Source organism: Vicugna pacos, chromosome 25 (assembly GCF_048564905.1).
Source record: "Vicugna pacos chromosome 25, VicPac4, whole genome shotgun sequence".
NCBI lineage: Eukaryota > Metazoa > Chordata > Mammalia > Artiodactyla > Camelidae > Vicugna > Vicugna pacos.
In genome coordinates, this window is record NC_133011.1 from 7,598,841 (window position 1) to 7,614,875 (window position 16,035).

At 45.6% G+C, this 16,035-nt stretch overlaps 1 protein-coding gene across 1 annotated transcript; it reads right to left on the bottom strand.

Moving 5' to 3' along the window:
• Nucleotides 1–1,533: 1,533 nt before the first annotated feature.
• TSPYL5 (TSPY like 5) lies at nt 1,534–4,270 on the bottom strand. Its single transcript, XM_006198038.4, has one exon. The coding sequence runs from the start codon at nt 4,185–4,187 to the stop codon at nt 2,952–2,954; it is 1,236 nt and encodes a 411-aa protein (XP_006198100.2). The 5' UTR covers nt 4,188–4,270; the 3' UTR covers nt 1,534–2,951.
• Between the last annotated feature and the right edge of the window lie 11,765 nt (nt 4,271–16,035).

Below are 16,035 nucleotides of genomic sequence, written 5' to 3' on the forward strand. Positions count from 1 at the left end.
TCCGAATTATACTTCCAGAGTATTAAAGCCCAGAGTTATACTATGAGACCAGGACAAGCTGATGACAATTCTAATAGTCACACAAGTCTCCACCTTACACAGGAAAAAAGGCTGATATTCTGGTGAAAGGTCTCAAGTAAGCCCCTTATCAAAGACTGGCAAGTCTCTGAAAGAGTGTACAACAGGATGGTCTCTCTCTCCTTTTGTGGCTGCAGGGAAAAGGCAGCACCCCCGACAGCTCCTTTTGAGACTTGTTAATTCTGAAGACTTTCAATTCTAAGACCCGTCTCTGGAACTTCATTAGTTAACATGAAAAGCAAAAAGCAGACCTGATGTGATAATGACAGTGCACCCCACCACCATCACCACCAAAGGGAGTCCCATTCTCCCAAAGCAGTCCTGGTTGAACTGGCACAGTGTCTTGGACTTTCGATAAGCAATACAGGCGGGGAGAGCGAGATACAGATGAAACCAGGTGGATCACAATTGATAACTGACGTAGCTAGGTGATGGGCACACGGGGTCCTGGGACCATCCTCTCCATTTCTGTGCATTTCTGAAAATGTCCGTAATAAAGAGGGAAAAGCTTTAAAAAATTTTTTTTTAAATAGCAAAAAAAAAAAAGCGACCTGTACAGCTCTATTTTCCCATTATGCAAAAAATGGGGTAAGTGGTAAGATTTACTTAGAGACAAAAGAAGCAGCACATAGCATTAATCTTCCACATACACAAGGCCATACCTAGAACAAAAGAGAAAGCATCTGAAGTAACGTTATTCTGTTTCGGGTTTGCTTCTGTGCTTTATAAAGGCTACTAATGACAACACAGAGATTGGACAAAACTTCGGGAATGTCCTCGCCTAGGCATCACATTTACCCATAACCCCTTTAATTCTCCCATCCTCTCCCCGGGAAGTTACCTCCCACCCCCACCCCCGCCCTCCATCACCAAGACACGCGTATTCTCCCTGAGGTTTCTCAAGCCATTTCCATCTGATTTTCCAGGACCACTCCCCACCAGGCTCGTTCTTGCTCTGCTTTTTGCTCCAACTTCCCTGCCCAAACACCCTCTCTACATCTCTGAGTCAAGACCTCCCCAGCCCCTGGGGAACTCAGAACAAGGTCTTCCATAAGGAAAGGGAAGTTGGGGGAGGGCAAGTGTAGACACAGCCCTACTTCCCCACACCCAGCGATGAGAGGAGGAAAGAGGGCACAGACAAGCTTGGGCAGGGAGGGCCCAGCTCAGCTTTTACACCCACCGGAAATAAGCCTTGGAGATCCAGAACAGACTCTGTCCACCCGCATCCTCATGCCCTAGGAGAGGGCCTTGGGATCCCCCATACTGGAGACTACAGCTTATTCCTATGGGTATGCAAGGTAGAAGCAAAGAGAGCAAAGAGCTGTGGAAGGTGGGGAAGCCAGGGAAGGAGGGTCTAGAGGGCCAGAGGCTACCACAGAGGAGGGACCAGCAGGAGGCAACTGGGTCTTAAGGGGCACAAAAAAAGGTCAGAACAGAGTTAACACGAGTCCGCAACACTGCTGCCTCGGGCTTTATCATTCCTGCAGATGCACAACCATGCAAAGAAATTTCAACGTCAGTTACAGGGTGACCCAGGAGTTGGCAGCAGGGTCTGACCACAGACCCACAAACCCTTCTGGCCTCCTCCACCTGTGTGCAGCCCCGTGTGTGTGTGCAGAGCCCCAGCTGTCTCACTAGCTGTGTGAAAACCCTGGTTTTACAGTTGTTCTGTTTTCTCTGAGCTGTGGTACTATAGAAACCAAAAATTAAAGGAAGGAGGGGTGGGGGGGTAGGGGACAGGACAGGGCGGGGGAGGAAGAGAGGGAAAGGAGGGAGCGGGTGAGAAGGAAGAGCAAGGAAGGAGGTGTGGAGGCTTGAGAAGGAGACACAGGCCCACAAATCAGAAATATCTCTTCCCCATCAACCCCACGACAGCACTTTGATCACGTGTAAGGAAGGGATAAGGGACCTAACAAAGGTACCTAGGTTCTTGGCAAGTTCAGTCCCCACCCTCACCTGCAGCCACAGCTTGATGACAGTGAGCATGTGTCCACACATACCAGCCCACCCATCAGTCTGGCAGCCAGTAGGGATCCTAGAAGGCTGAGGAGAGTAAGTGTGTCTCATGAACTGGCAGGAGGCCTGGGTCCACAGGCAGTTCTTGAGGTCCTTGTTGGCCAGGAAGCCAACTGGGGCCAGTAGCAACCTAGACAAAACTCAGTGGCCTGAGAGTGATGAGGCATGGTGCAGACCTTGATGAAGGTTCAGGAGAGAGGCCCAGAGGCAGGAAGAGATGCACGATGGTTCAGAACACACGGCATACTGCTTCTCACCCACAACCTCATCCAAGTCTAGGAGGGCAGCATGAGCTCCTGGCCAAAGGCAGAGATCCTGTTGGTGGCACGTTGGCTGGCAACCCCAGAGCCATGGAACAATCAGTTTTGGCTGATGGCTAATACCAAGTGCATTAGCTTCATTCTGCAGTGGCAAGAGAAATGCCACAGATGGCATGCATGGCCAGGAGGAACACGAAGCTCAGCAAGTCACAGGCCCTGGAGGAGCAGAGCTTGAAGAGGCACCAGTCCTCTGGCTGGATGACTCATGAGCATTCCTGTTAAAAAAACAGGTGGGGAAGGCCAGAGCCAAGAACAGGGTCCAGACAATGTAGAAAAAGGCAGCAAACAATGGAAGCATGTCTGCTTAACGTATAAACAGTTGGGGTGAGATCACGTAACGTGTGACACTAATGTCAAAAAGCAAGAAAGCCAAGGGGAGACAAAAAAGAACATGATCGTAAATGCCATATTCTTGTAACTAAAGTCCAAAGGGAATACAGTGCAAGGAGGCTGACATGAAGAAAAGGCAGACAGCCAAACACGGGGGGTCAGCCAGGCACGGGTCCAGCAGGAGGTAGTAGGGAGAGGTGTGCAGATTCAGTTGGACTTGTTGTCTGCAGGCTCGGCGGTCTCCCCTGGCGGCCTTGCTGGAACTGGCTTGCCCTCCACCCGGGCCCCTTCGCTCATAAGGTAGTACTGCAGGGGATTGGGCCACAATTCCTCGTTGATTATCTCCACAATCTTGTCAGACTCGATGGAGCTGTGGTTTGAAAACCACCCAAAGAAGCTGCGGCTGTTGTCTGGGCTCCCCTGGCTTAGGGACTGGAGATCATGCCCCGGGAGCCACTGGATTGGAGTAGACCGGGACACCACCTGACCGGAGGGCCCACACCCGTACTCCTTGATGAGCACCTTATTCTGGAAGTAGGGGTTACGCCCAAAGTAGAACTTGATTTTGTAGCCCAGTCTGGCGAGGCCAAGCTCTTCCACCTCCAAGCTATTCAAGTAGCTGAGTACCTCTTTATCTTGGTTGTTCAGAAAGGACGAGAGCTGGGGATGGTTCTGGAAAGCCTGTCCCCAGAAGCCGGGGATATTCTGGATGAGGAGGTTCCTACGCTCTAAATGGTGCAGTCGCAACTGCCCAAACTTGCGTGAGAGCCGCAGGTAGGCCCTGTCCGCCTGGGCGTTCATGGTCTCCAGCTTCAGCTGGACATTCTCCAGCGTATCCATGCTGCCATCTGTAGCCGGGGGCCCCGACCCTGCCTCCTCCTCCGCCTTATTTTCCTCTACCACTGGAACGGAGGCAGCCTCCCCAGTGGTCCCCTTCTTAGGCTTCCCACCGGCTATGGCTGGAGATCCCCTCCCTACTGCGCTACAGGTATCTGGGGCCTTCTTCCCAGCGAGGCCACGCCGATTTCCAACGCGGGGGCCATTTTTCGGCCTTCCCACGGTCCCCACGGTCCCCACGAAGACAGTGTCTGTTACCAGGCGCTCCGAGAGGGATGTGGCCTTTCCTGGGCCGGGCCTGGTCGGGGTCTGCCCGCGATCCCCCGCAGCCCGGGCGCGGAGCGCGAGGCCACAGTCCAGGGGGAGCTGGCAGGCACTCTCTTCCCCAGGCCGGCGGGGCGGCGCGGGCGCAGCGGTTTCCAGGCCACCCCAACCCGCGCCAGCCTGCACCTGTGCCGCCTGGGTCTCCTCCCCGAGCCTCTGGCACTGTGGAGGGTCCGGGTCGCGTGGGGCGTCGTCAGGAGCGGCGCGGACTCGGCCTTTGGCACGGCCTTTGCCCCGGCTTTTGGCGCGGGAGGACTTTCTACCGCGACTTCGGCCGCTCATGGTGGTAGCGGACTCGACTTCAAAGCCACGCTGCGACCCTGCGGCCCCTGGCGTCGGCTCGCGGTCCCTACCAAGCGGGCCTCTCCATGGCAACCGCCGACGTCACGACTGCACGACTGTACCGTCGCGCGAGGACGGGCTGCGCCCGGTGATTGGCTCCGCCGCCGCAGCTGCGCACCAGCCGACCCTCGCCGGCGCCCCCACCCCTGTCTCACCCCCAACTCGCTTGCTCTGGGCGAGGGGGATGTGCTCCGGATTATTTCCTCCCTCTTGGTCTCAGTTGTGCCCTCCGGATCCTCTTTCACGAGACACCCTTAAGACAGCCATCACGTCAGTCCCCCATCATTTGCTTTCTAAATTAAATTTATCTTCAGTGCCCAAAATTATCTTCTGTGACATCTGTTACGATGAAACTGCTACTGGTCTGTATGTCTCATCTTTGAAAGCCTTTGCTGAGAGATGTGCTCTGGTGCCTTAACTCCAGGGACTGTAAAGGTGGGCACTATAAAGCCAGGCCACAAAGAGATTTTATACGTGGTGGGATGTTAATAGTAATTATAAAAAGTAATAGCAGCTAGTATTTTGTGAATATCATTATGTACCAGTCACTTACCAAGTGCTTTATATGCATTATCTCAGTATATGAAGGAGGTGTCAGCATTCTCATTTTCCAGAGAAAACTGTGGCTCAGAGATGCCAAGGAACATTCCTAAGATAACACAATAAGGAGTGGAAGCACAATCCTAATCGAAGTCTATCATAACCTTTGTTTTATATTCACCAGTGGCTAGCCTGCCTCAGCTGTAAGTTACTGAGCTAGCTCTTAAGACAGCCAGCCTCGCCTGTTACACCAGCATCAGCAGGGCACCTCTTCCTCCCAGGACCAGCACCCGAGTCCTCTCGCTGCCTCAGGCATAGTTTACAGAGCTGAGCTATCACTCAAGGTACAGGGCCGGGAGTGAAAGCTACAAATCAGAACTCCTATAGGTCAGGGATGTGGTCAAAGAATTATGTAACTATCACTCAAGGAGTGGAGTGGGTCTTTTCAGGTGAAGGTTCAGAAGCAGAGCCTCCACAGTGAGGGCAGTGAGGAGGCCCTACAAACTTCTTAGACCTTGCATGGAAACAGCCAGACAACCTATCCTGTGTTCCCAAGAGAGCCCTGAACCATGCTCTTACTAGCCAGGGGATAGGACCAGGAAATAGTGAGGCCAGTGATGAAATTATGACCAATATGAAAGTTTCCAGGTTGTCCTTTTAGGCTGAAAGGGAACAAGAAGGCCCTTGCAACCAGCTAATGGAGAAGTAAGCCCCCAAACGCTGGGTGCTCAATACCTCTTTGTTCTCATTACTCGGTGTGTGGTTGTGGACTGGCATCACCTGGAAGCTTGTTAAAAATGCAGAACTTCAGGCCCCACCCCAGACCTGCTAAATCAGAATTTGAATTCTAACAAGATTTCAGTTGATTTGTATTCACATTAAAATTGACATATAGGAGACAAGGGGAAAGAGGAATTGTTCTGATTCAGGCAGATCTTACTTTAAACCAGCCTGGTACAAATGACTGCTAACTTTCTCAACGACTACAATGTCCTACAAGGTTCCACATGATCTGTCAAGTTCCCTTCCTGCCACTACCCAACTTATCTCCCTGCCCACATCCTCTTTTCTCTCTCACCCCCTTCCAACTCCACTGGCCTCCTATTGTTCTTCCAACTCACTAGGTAGGCTCCTGCCCCAGGGCCTTTGCACTGGCTCTTCCTGCTACTTTAAATACTCTTTCCCTAGATATGGTTGGCCATTTTGGCTGGCTTCCTTCACACTTCGCTTAATTGTAACCTTCTCAATGACCATCCTGTTTAAAATTGCCACACATCCCTAACCTTTCTAACCCTCACTACTTTTTTTTTTAATTCTTTAGCACTTATCACCTTCCAACATACTATACCAATTATTTATTAGGTTTATTTAACTGTCTCTCCTTTCTAGAATGTCAGCACCATGAGGGCAGGGATCTTTGTTTTGTTCACATGTGCCTATACCAGTGTCTGATACATGAAAAGCACTGGATAAATAATTTTTGAGTGAAAGAACCAATCAAAGCAGATTTCTTAAAATAAGTTTGTAAATTGTTTGTCTGAAATCAGGATACCCCTATTTTCCCCACAGAAGTAATTTTATAGATGAAGGTTATATACTCAAATCAATACATGGAAACCTATTAAACTCATAATTTAGCCAAAAAGTATCTTTTGATATGAGCATCATTCAGGGACAGTCTGTAGGTGAAATAGACTGATGCATTTAAAAATTAAGTTGGGAGAATTAACATTTGACTTAAAAGGGAGTAAGCCTTGCATTCTTGTTGAAGGGCCTTTCATTATCACTTCTCCCCAAGGCCTTCCGTGATCACCCCAGACCACAATCTCAGAGAGACATTGTTAACTGTAATATTCACTTGGCAGCTAGACATGCAGTTTTGCACCAGTCCTTGTACAGATGTACCTCTCAAGCTAGATAACACAGTCTGGATTTCTCTGTAAATCTCAGGGGGAATAAAAAAGTCAGCTGAAGCAGTCACCGTCCCACTATACCCTGCAGAAATGGATGGGTTGGCCCACTTCTCGGGGCACTCAGAGTGTTGTGGAGAGCCTTGATCTGGCATCAGCATGTGCGTCATGTTGCGCTCCGTCGTGACTGAACCACTGCAGGATTAAGGTAGGCTGGCCACTGCCAATGGTGTTTAGCAGTCTGCTTGAGCGTGTTTTCATCACATCGAAGAGATTAGCATCGAGTAAAGGGAGACAGATGTGAGGCTAACGCCTTATTTAAGATACTTCTCTGCCCCAGGCACCCTGCCACTATAGCTTCTGTATTTAAGAGGCCAGCCTGTGCTACTGAACTGAACTGTTGGTTTTTCTTCTTCTCAGGTATTAATCTTTACCTTCATCTGAGACTGTATCTTGGCTTCCCAACTAGATAGTAAACTGTGTAGGGGTAAAGACTGTGTCTCTTTCTTATCCGTCAAAGCACCTGGCATGGGCCTTGCACATACTAGCGATTATAATGGAAGTTCACTTTTATTTTATTGTTTTTACCGTACCATGTTCTGATTCATTGAGTCCCCAGCCACTCCGTGGGGCAAGTGCAGTTATTTCTCCCATCTTAGGGATGAGGTTATTGCTGTACAAAAAGGTTCTGTACCTTGCCCAAGGTCACACAGTTAATCAATAGTTTCCACAACATTGTAAACTGACTATACTTCAATAAAAATAGTTTTAGCCAAGGCAATCCAACTCCTGTACCCATGCTCTTAACCATTACTCCATGGTGTAAAATTATGATTTGATAGATTGAAATTTCTATCTCTAGTGGGTAAAAATACCTTTCAACTTTCAAAAATTATATATGTATTTAATATAATTACACATACACAAATATACACACATATACACATAAAACTAATACATCATACATATATCAGTTAGTCATGAATCATTTTCTATGGGGTGCATACATGGCATGACTGCATTCAACAGAAGTGAATTTCAACAGCCCAGTCTGGGAATAAAGCAACGTCATCTGCACTGCATTTGTCAGAAGCATTCTGTGAATATCACGAAAGAAATACAAATTTACTGTCATGAACTCAGAAATCTGGAAGTGTTTTGACCTTTCCCCAATCGTTAGGGGCTTACATCCATGAAAATACAAGCATTTAGTTGGTTCTTTTAAATATTTCATTGTTAGCAAATATTTATTAGAAACTCATAAAAACACTTTTCAAAATATTAAAACAACCACTCTTCACTTTTATTCTCTGAACACTGTACTTCCTCTATTCCTTTTTTAAAGTTCCTGAACAATTTTATTAAATAATTTGAAGTAAAAAGTTAAATAAAAATGTTAAAAAAAAAGAGTGACACAAAGACAATCATTCTGATTCCAATGAAGTAAAAATTTCTGAATAAAAGTTGGAAGGCAATGTGGAGAAATGAAACTGCTAGTGTATTTGGGTGGTTGATTTTATATTTTAAAATGTATCTTTAGAATTTCTTTAGTGTTGTTGTCAGCTTCTTAATAATGAATCATTTTAATGCAATTTCCAAATGGAGATTAAGTTTTGAAGAAAACATGGAGAAATGAAGACTGTGTATTTGAGGGTTTTTTTTAAAATTTCTAAATATTATTGAAGTAGAGTCAGTGCTGTGTCAATTTCTGGTGTACAGCATAATGTTTCAGTCATTCATATACATATATATTCCTTTTTATATTCTTTCTCATTACAAGTTACTATAAGATATTGAATGTAGTTCCCTGTTTGAAATTTTTTTCCCTTTACCAATTTTATTAGGTAGAGTTATTACAGTTCGACTGCACACACACACTATATTGCATGCAAATACATATACACAGTACACTGCAAGGTCTGAGTGCCTAGAATCATAGACATTAGCAAGCCAGGGAAAAGACATTCCAGTCACCCAACCTATTCCCCAGCCACAAGAATTACCCTCCCCCCAGTTTCCCGGGTGTAGAGCTTTAAGATCCAGGATGACATTTTTAGCCACAGGAGTTTTCTCTTTCCCTAAGGAGACAGTTTGAGTCTGTTAGATCAAACAGTGGGTATCGCTTGCTGTATGGAATTTTGCGAACTAGCCCTTCCAGATTGTGGAGAATCATAGAAAAGAAGAGGGCAACATAGGGAATTTTCCAAGCCAAGGAGGGAAAGAAAAATCTGCCTCTTACCATAAATTTCAAAAACTGAACTTAACATCTTGGAAAACGTACCTAGCTTCTTTCCAGTTCCCCGCAAAAGAGCAAAATTTTATAGTAGACCACCTAAGTCATTCAGTTGATGTCATGTGAGTGCCGTAAAATATTTTAAAATAATTGACTGGCGTATTCTTCCTTCTTGGCATTTCCTTTTTAACCCTACAAAATTCTCACCATAAAAATTAGATCTTTAGCTGAAGACTTTTGTTCTAGAGAAGGGGAAATACCAAACAACCCAGCAAGAGCAGAAGTCAGCAACTCACGTTGTTCGCTTCGAATTGCAAAATTGGTTCTTGAGAAGGGAAGATACAACAGCACTGAAAGAAAAAAAAAAAATGTTAGCTCTGCAAAGGCAAACTTTGGAGGATTGAGAGCACAGAGTTTATAATATAAACCATATGAAAAACATGTGACGATACACAAGCCGTATCTCCACCACACAAAGAGGAGACTGGAACCTTTCCTGAGCTGGGGCTGAGGAGCTTGGGGAAAATTTAGAAAATGCATTGTTGGTGCAGGATCTGGAGAATGCCATTCTCACAGGTACCCCTCCAGGGGTCAGAACTCTTAGGGAGCTGGTAGAGACCATCCTCCCTGGAAAAGATAGAGATCTGAGAGTCGGGAGGATGAGTTCCCAACTTGAAAACTGCAGCTCAGACAAGAAATCCTTTCAGAGGATTTCATTCCATCTCAGGGCAGCCAGGAGAGTTTATACAGGGCAAGCGTTGCCTAAGGAAGTTCTTTGAATTTTAAATGTTGTAAGTGTTACGTTACCTAGTCACTTGAATTGCCATGTTTAAGTTTATCTGAATTTTATAAATGGCTGCAACTATGAAAACCATATTCGCTGCAATAGTATTACCTAGACCAGACCCAGTACCTAACGGCTTTAAGCCATGCAGCTCCAAAGCTGAAGAAACTTAAGAGACAGGTGACTTCAGAATGCTTTAGACAATAAATGACATTGATAATTTTAGAAGAGAACAGAAGGTATTAAAAGAAGGCCTCATAAAATACGGTTATGATTGCAAAAATCATACCAAATATGAACATTTTCACTACAATTTAGGGAGGGACCCTAAAGCAAAACTACGTGCTGTCCAAGAAAATCTTCCATGAATCCGTTATGGGTTGAACTCAGACCCATGAGTGCATGCCATTTATAGCAGTTATTACTTTTAATATGTAATTTAGTAATTTATCATACACTTGAATTCCTTTCTAGTTGGGTTACACATGGAAGCCTTGTCTCCAGCCAGATCAGAAGCTTCGTGATTTACCTTCATAATTTACTGATCTTGCCTTATATGTAAGCTGTACAGTGCCTTCTCTGAATTACCCCACAGCCATTGCTGTACCACACAGCCCTAGTCAGTTTCCAAACCAAAAACAAGCTGTCCTCAGTCAGCACCTCCATGTGTTGTCTAGTGCAGAGAACAGTAGGATGCAGGATCTCTCTCTTCCCGACCATCTCTTTATGCCACTCAGGAATGTTTTGCTCGTATTATATCCATAATTTTTATTACCTTTTATTATTCCCTTTCCTGTATGTATACACACACTCTTAGCATCCTTACACCTTCTCTTTCTTCCCAATAACATGTTAATAGTACAGAAATATTCTAAAAAGAGAAGTACAGTTGATAGATTTTCACTTGGAAGATTAATTGGGAAGAAAAGGTCCCAATAAGACTTAGATATGAATCTTGGGATATCCCAGGGAAAAAAAAAAAAGAAAAGAAGAAAAGATCATTGATAAAGGACAACATGGAAAACAGAAACTGGAATCGATCATCCTCACTTCATATAATCTAAGCTCCTACATGGGTTACCCAGGATTCTGCGATAGAGGAAGACCAGGATCTTCATGGAAGGTGATCAGAACCTGCAGGGACTTGGGGTCTTGGGAAGGGGGTGGGGCAGTGAATCCTCTCACATCACCCAGCACATCTCATACACCCGCCAGGTAGCTGTGTTGGTGAGAAGACCCCCGCCCCCTGCCCCTTATCAAACAAGCCATCAGTTGTTATGAAGCTAGGAATTTTATGAAGACATGGAGGAAATGAACAAAGATAAAATTAAATGGAATTTTAAGTTAATGGTCAAGCATTGTGCAGTTCAATTGTTCAATTATATGTTGCAATCAGCTAGGGCCCATAAGCATGAGATTTCATTGTTCCATTTCCTTTTACCTGGACTAATTTAACTGAAGATACTCCTTGCCTTCTGGAATGCCTGCTTTGGTTATTCATTCTGTATTTGTGTAATATCTGGTAGCAATGAGATTTTTTAAAAGCCCTTAAAATTAACTAATTAATTAAGTCAAGAAAAAGAACAAAGGAAAACAAAGAACTCGAAAATTAAGAAAAAACAAAACAGAGTGAAGTACCATCATCCCTCAGTATCTGCAGGGAATTGGTTTCAGGACCCCACCTTGATAAGAAAATCCAAAGATGTTTCAGTGCCTTATATAAAATGGTGTAGTAAGAGTGGGGAGGGGATAGCTCAGTGGTAGAATGTCAGCCTAGCATGCTTGAGGCCCTGGGTTCAATCCCCAGTACCTCCATTAAAAATAAATAAACAAACCTAATTACCTCTCCCCACCAAAATAATAGTAGTAACAATAAATAAAAGGGATAAAATGGTGTAGTAAATACATATAACCTATGCACATCCTCCCGTATACTTTAAATCATCTCTAAATTATTTATAATATCTAAGACAACTTAAGTGCTACATACATAGTTGCTGGTGTGCAACAAATTCAAGTTTTGCTTTTGACATTTTCTGGAATTTTTAAGAATAGTTTCCACCCGAGTTGGTTGAATCCACAGAGGCAGAACCTGCAGGTATAGAGGGCTGTTCCCAAATGCATCCCAGTCCATTGTGTCCCCTACACTTGCTAGAGGCTGGCCACAGATTTGAATCTGACCTTTTCTCCACCAGAGCAAAGAGAAAAATCAGATGTGGTGAAACATTCATAATGTTTGTCATGTTTAACAACAACAACAAAAAAAAGCAAACAAAAAAAACGGATTGACAGAGAAAATACATAGATTTGCAACACTGAATCCAGAGAGGAAACATCAGAATTGAGAGTCCCAGCAGCATCCTGACACGGAGTCCAGCCCCGTGGTACTCACAGCACCGCCTTACAGGCTGGTGAGCAGCAGGACAGAGAGCCGCGATGTAAAGGCCGTTCCAGGGTGGTTCAGGTCCGAAGCTAGAATGGCTCAAGGCAAGGAAACAGTTTGTAGAATTTAGAGGAGAGGGTGGACATACATCTTGAAGTCACCCTCCGCGGTGTGTGACTGGCAGCCGGCCGGAGCCTGGGTACTGTCTGTGGAGGGCGCCGCACGAGGAGTGGATTAGTGAATTTCATTCTGTTCCCTGCTGCCAAGTGGGTCCAGACCTTTCCCGAGAACCACGCCCTCCTCTCGCGTTCCTTCACCTTGTTTTTCTGTCTCCCCTCTTTCCCTTCTTTGCTTCCCCTGTACATCGCTGTGTTTAGAGACGCCATTCTGGTTGCTTCAAAAACTGTTTTCCTGCTCCAGCCCCTCCCCATTCACACGCAGACTACGCCGAGTCCCCGTGGAGTTAAGCCGTGTTTCCTTCCCGGAGGGACTTGGTCCCTCAGCGTCTCCACAGTGTTAGAGGCGGTGGCTCGGGTCAGGGTTCCGCCCAGGACCAGGCAGGTGGAGTAAGTGAGTTAGCAGGCTCAGTGCACGTGTCTAAGGGACCTGACGAGGCCACTGTGCCCCGTCTCAGGCTGGCAGCTGCCATCCCAGTTCCGCTGACTCTAGCCATGGAGAAATCCATGTTTTTATGTGAAATTTCTCACTTGAAAAATCCCATGAGACGCGTGAACCCGTAAGGTAAATTGTGGACTTTGGGGGATTATGATATGTTAATGTAGGTTCGTCTTTGGTAAAAAATCTTCCATTCTGGTGAATGAGGTTAATAATGCTGGAGGCGATGCATCTGTGGGGACGGGGATAAATGGGAAATATCTGTACCTCTCCCAATTTTGTTGTGAATCAAAAACTGCCCTAAAAAAGTAAAGTCTTACAAAAAAAAAATCCCAGGAGAGCTAAACAAGACAATTGTGCTTGTAGGCTCTGCTGTGCCATCCCTGTTCTGCACCTTTGGTTTTTAAAAACAAACAAGCAAACAAAACAACAGCAACTCAGTTTTTAAATGAAATCATGAAGGAGTGTCTGGAAATTATTTGAATTCCTCTGAAGAAGAGTGAGTTTTGTGACTGTCACTCAAGAAAAACCACTGACCGTCAAAGAGGGCTGGTATGACTCACACTGGACTCCACCTTGTGTTGCTGACGCAGGTGACGAATTGATGGCTGTCCCTTGAGGTGAACACAAGGAAAGGATTATATTTCTGTCAAGGTTTGTAGCCTTTTTAAGTTTCAAAGATGATGATCGTTGTTTTTCGTTGGTTTTATTTTTTTCACACATAGGACTCAGTACCACCTTGCATTTCTTAACGTGTGTAACTTAGACTCCAAAAACATTTTCATCTTCCTGCAACATGAAGGCTTTGCAAGACCAGCTCAGAGACATCCCTGCTGCTCTCTGCACCCAGCAGCCTGATCTGAGCAACTTCTCCCAGTTTGGGTGCTCTCTGCACGCAGATCTCAACTGAGTAGCTGTCCCCAGTTCTGACACAAACAGTAGACTCGAGTGGCTGTGGCTCTCTGGGTTATTTTTTCTCTCCCTGTGAATCAGTACCCACGTGATGGATCAGGTGGACCATATGGCCCCTCTGATTCACACATTAAGACAATTAGGACACCAGCCAGGTGCTTACTCAAGCGGGCATTTTTCATCACTAAGGCAAGAAAACCTAAAGCTTTGTCTTCCTCAGAAAAAGCCAGCTTCGTCTGGTCTTGGGTATGATTCAGTACTAATTCAGACCATCACTAGCTAAAAAGGAGTGTAACCACATTTAGACAAAAATGTTAGATAAAAGTGGATTGTGTGGCAGTAAGTTTCCCCCTTGCGGAATCCTGACTGAAATGTGACAGTAAAAATCCAAAGTCGAGAAGAAGGAGTATGTCGTGTACACTAGGATTTTACACACATGCGGAGAGGGAGATACTGCAGAGGAAGCAGTCTCCTCTATTCTGGGACCACATATCAGAGAGAGCAGTGTGGGGGGATCCCACAGCGATGGGCTCTGACGTGATGGGGGTTGGGGAGGCGTAGAAATTACAAGGCCGAGTACGGGGGAAGATAACAGACCTGTTTTCTGGCACTGGCTCTTACAGAGGGAAACGCTCCCACACTGCATCCCTCTTTCAATAAGAGAAAAATGACTAAAGCCACACGGCAGGTCATAGTCGAGGAGATTTCTGAGAAGTTAGCCACCCCCAGCATCATGGGATCTGTGAGTCGGAAGCCAATGGGAAGCAAAACAAGTAGCCGTTTGAACACAGAATTACTGTTTTATCTAGAACAGAAAGAGAACATTGACCTTTCTGTGGCTAAACAGGAACTACTGGCCAGCAGATTTAGGTTTCCCTATGTGATGTGTCCTCCTAACCCCACCCCCACTGCAAGCAGGAGCAGTGGAGGACCCGAGAGCCCCCGCAGCAGGGGTAGTTCTGGGAATGACCTCAGGCCCCACGCAGGCTTCTTGCAGAAGGTTTACAGGCATGAGAGAGAGCCCTGAAGTACCGAGGCGGCCCGCCCCCGCCCGGGGAGAGCTGAAACAAGCGGACAGTGCCTCTGGGAAGAGATGACAAACATCCCTCTTACCTCTTGCCTTGCAGCACTCAGACCAACTGAAAAGTAAAACAAAAGCACCTACAAGAAGCAAGTAACAAACCAGTTCTCCCAGTTCATCATCAAACAAGATTTCTGCAACCAATGATGTTACAAAAATTACCACCATATGCCTTATGTGTTACTCTAGTAAATCAGTTCATTCATCATCAAGAAAGTTTATACGACATTCTCTTGATAATGCAAGAATTTATTTGCTAGAAGAAAATCCTGGAAAAAGCCATGTGAAGAATCATGTTGGCACAACTCAGGTTTATCCAAGGGCCTGGCCCTTCTAGCCTTAATTTTTATCCTTCAGCCATGACTGGAAAATACTCCAAACCACCCCCCCCCCAAAACTGCACACGGTGAACAAGGTAATGTGTCATTTTAAAATTAAAACAGAAAATCCGTTTTATGATTTTGAGTTTGTTTACATGGGATGGGATGAGGGGGGATCATGTCGGATGGGGGAGGGAGATGGCAGGGAAAGGTGTCCACGGGCAGGGGCTTAATTGTGAGTCATCGTGCGTTAGGATCCAACGAAATCCTACCCAGACCTTTATGAGTCTGAACTCAGATAAATGAGGCTGCTTGTTGACAAGAAGCAGGAGAGCTGAAATGAGAAAAAAGGCACTGAGGCCTGAGCTCATTTCCCGTTGCTTCTGTAACAAGTCACCACAAATTTCATGGCTTAATGCAACAGAAGCTATTATTTGACAGTTCTGGAAGTCAAAAATTTTAAATGGTCACAGTGGACAGAAATCCAGGTGTCGGCAGATCTGTGTTCCTGATGGAGGCTCCAGAGGAGAATCCACTCCGGTGTTTCCCCGCTTCTAGAGACTGTCGGAGTTCCTCAGCCCTTCCAGACTCACATCTCCACCTCGCCGGCCTCCCTCTTTCACCTGTAAGGTCCCTGATGTCTACAGCAGTCCTACTGCACTTTCAGGGGTGAATTCCCATCTCACACGCCTTGACCTGATCACATTTGCGACGTCCCTTTTGCCGTGTGAGTAGGTTCTGAGGATTACAATTTGGACAGCTTTGGGGGCCATTATGCTTCCTAACATAAGGCCATAAATATCAAGGGTTGTTTTTAAAGGCTGGATGTTAAAAGAAGATTTGTGATCAATTGTCCTGCTTCATTTATTCATTTTCATATACACTCATGTTTTTATTTCTGTGCCTTAAGTCTATTTTACAATAATAATAGGTAACATTTATTGAGTGTTTTCTAAGTACCAGATACTGTACAAAGGAATTTACTTGCGTTTTCATTTAATCCTCTCTAT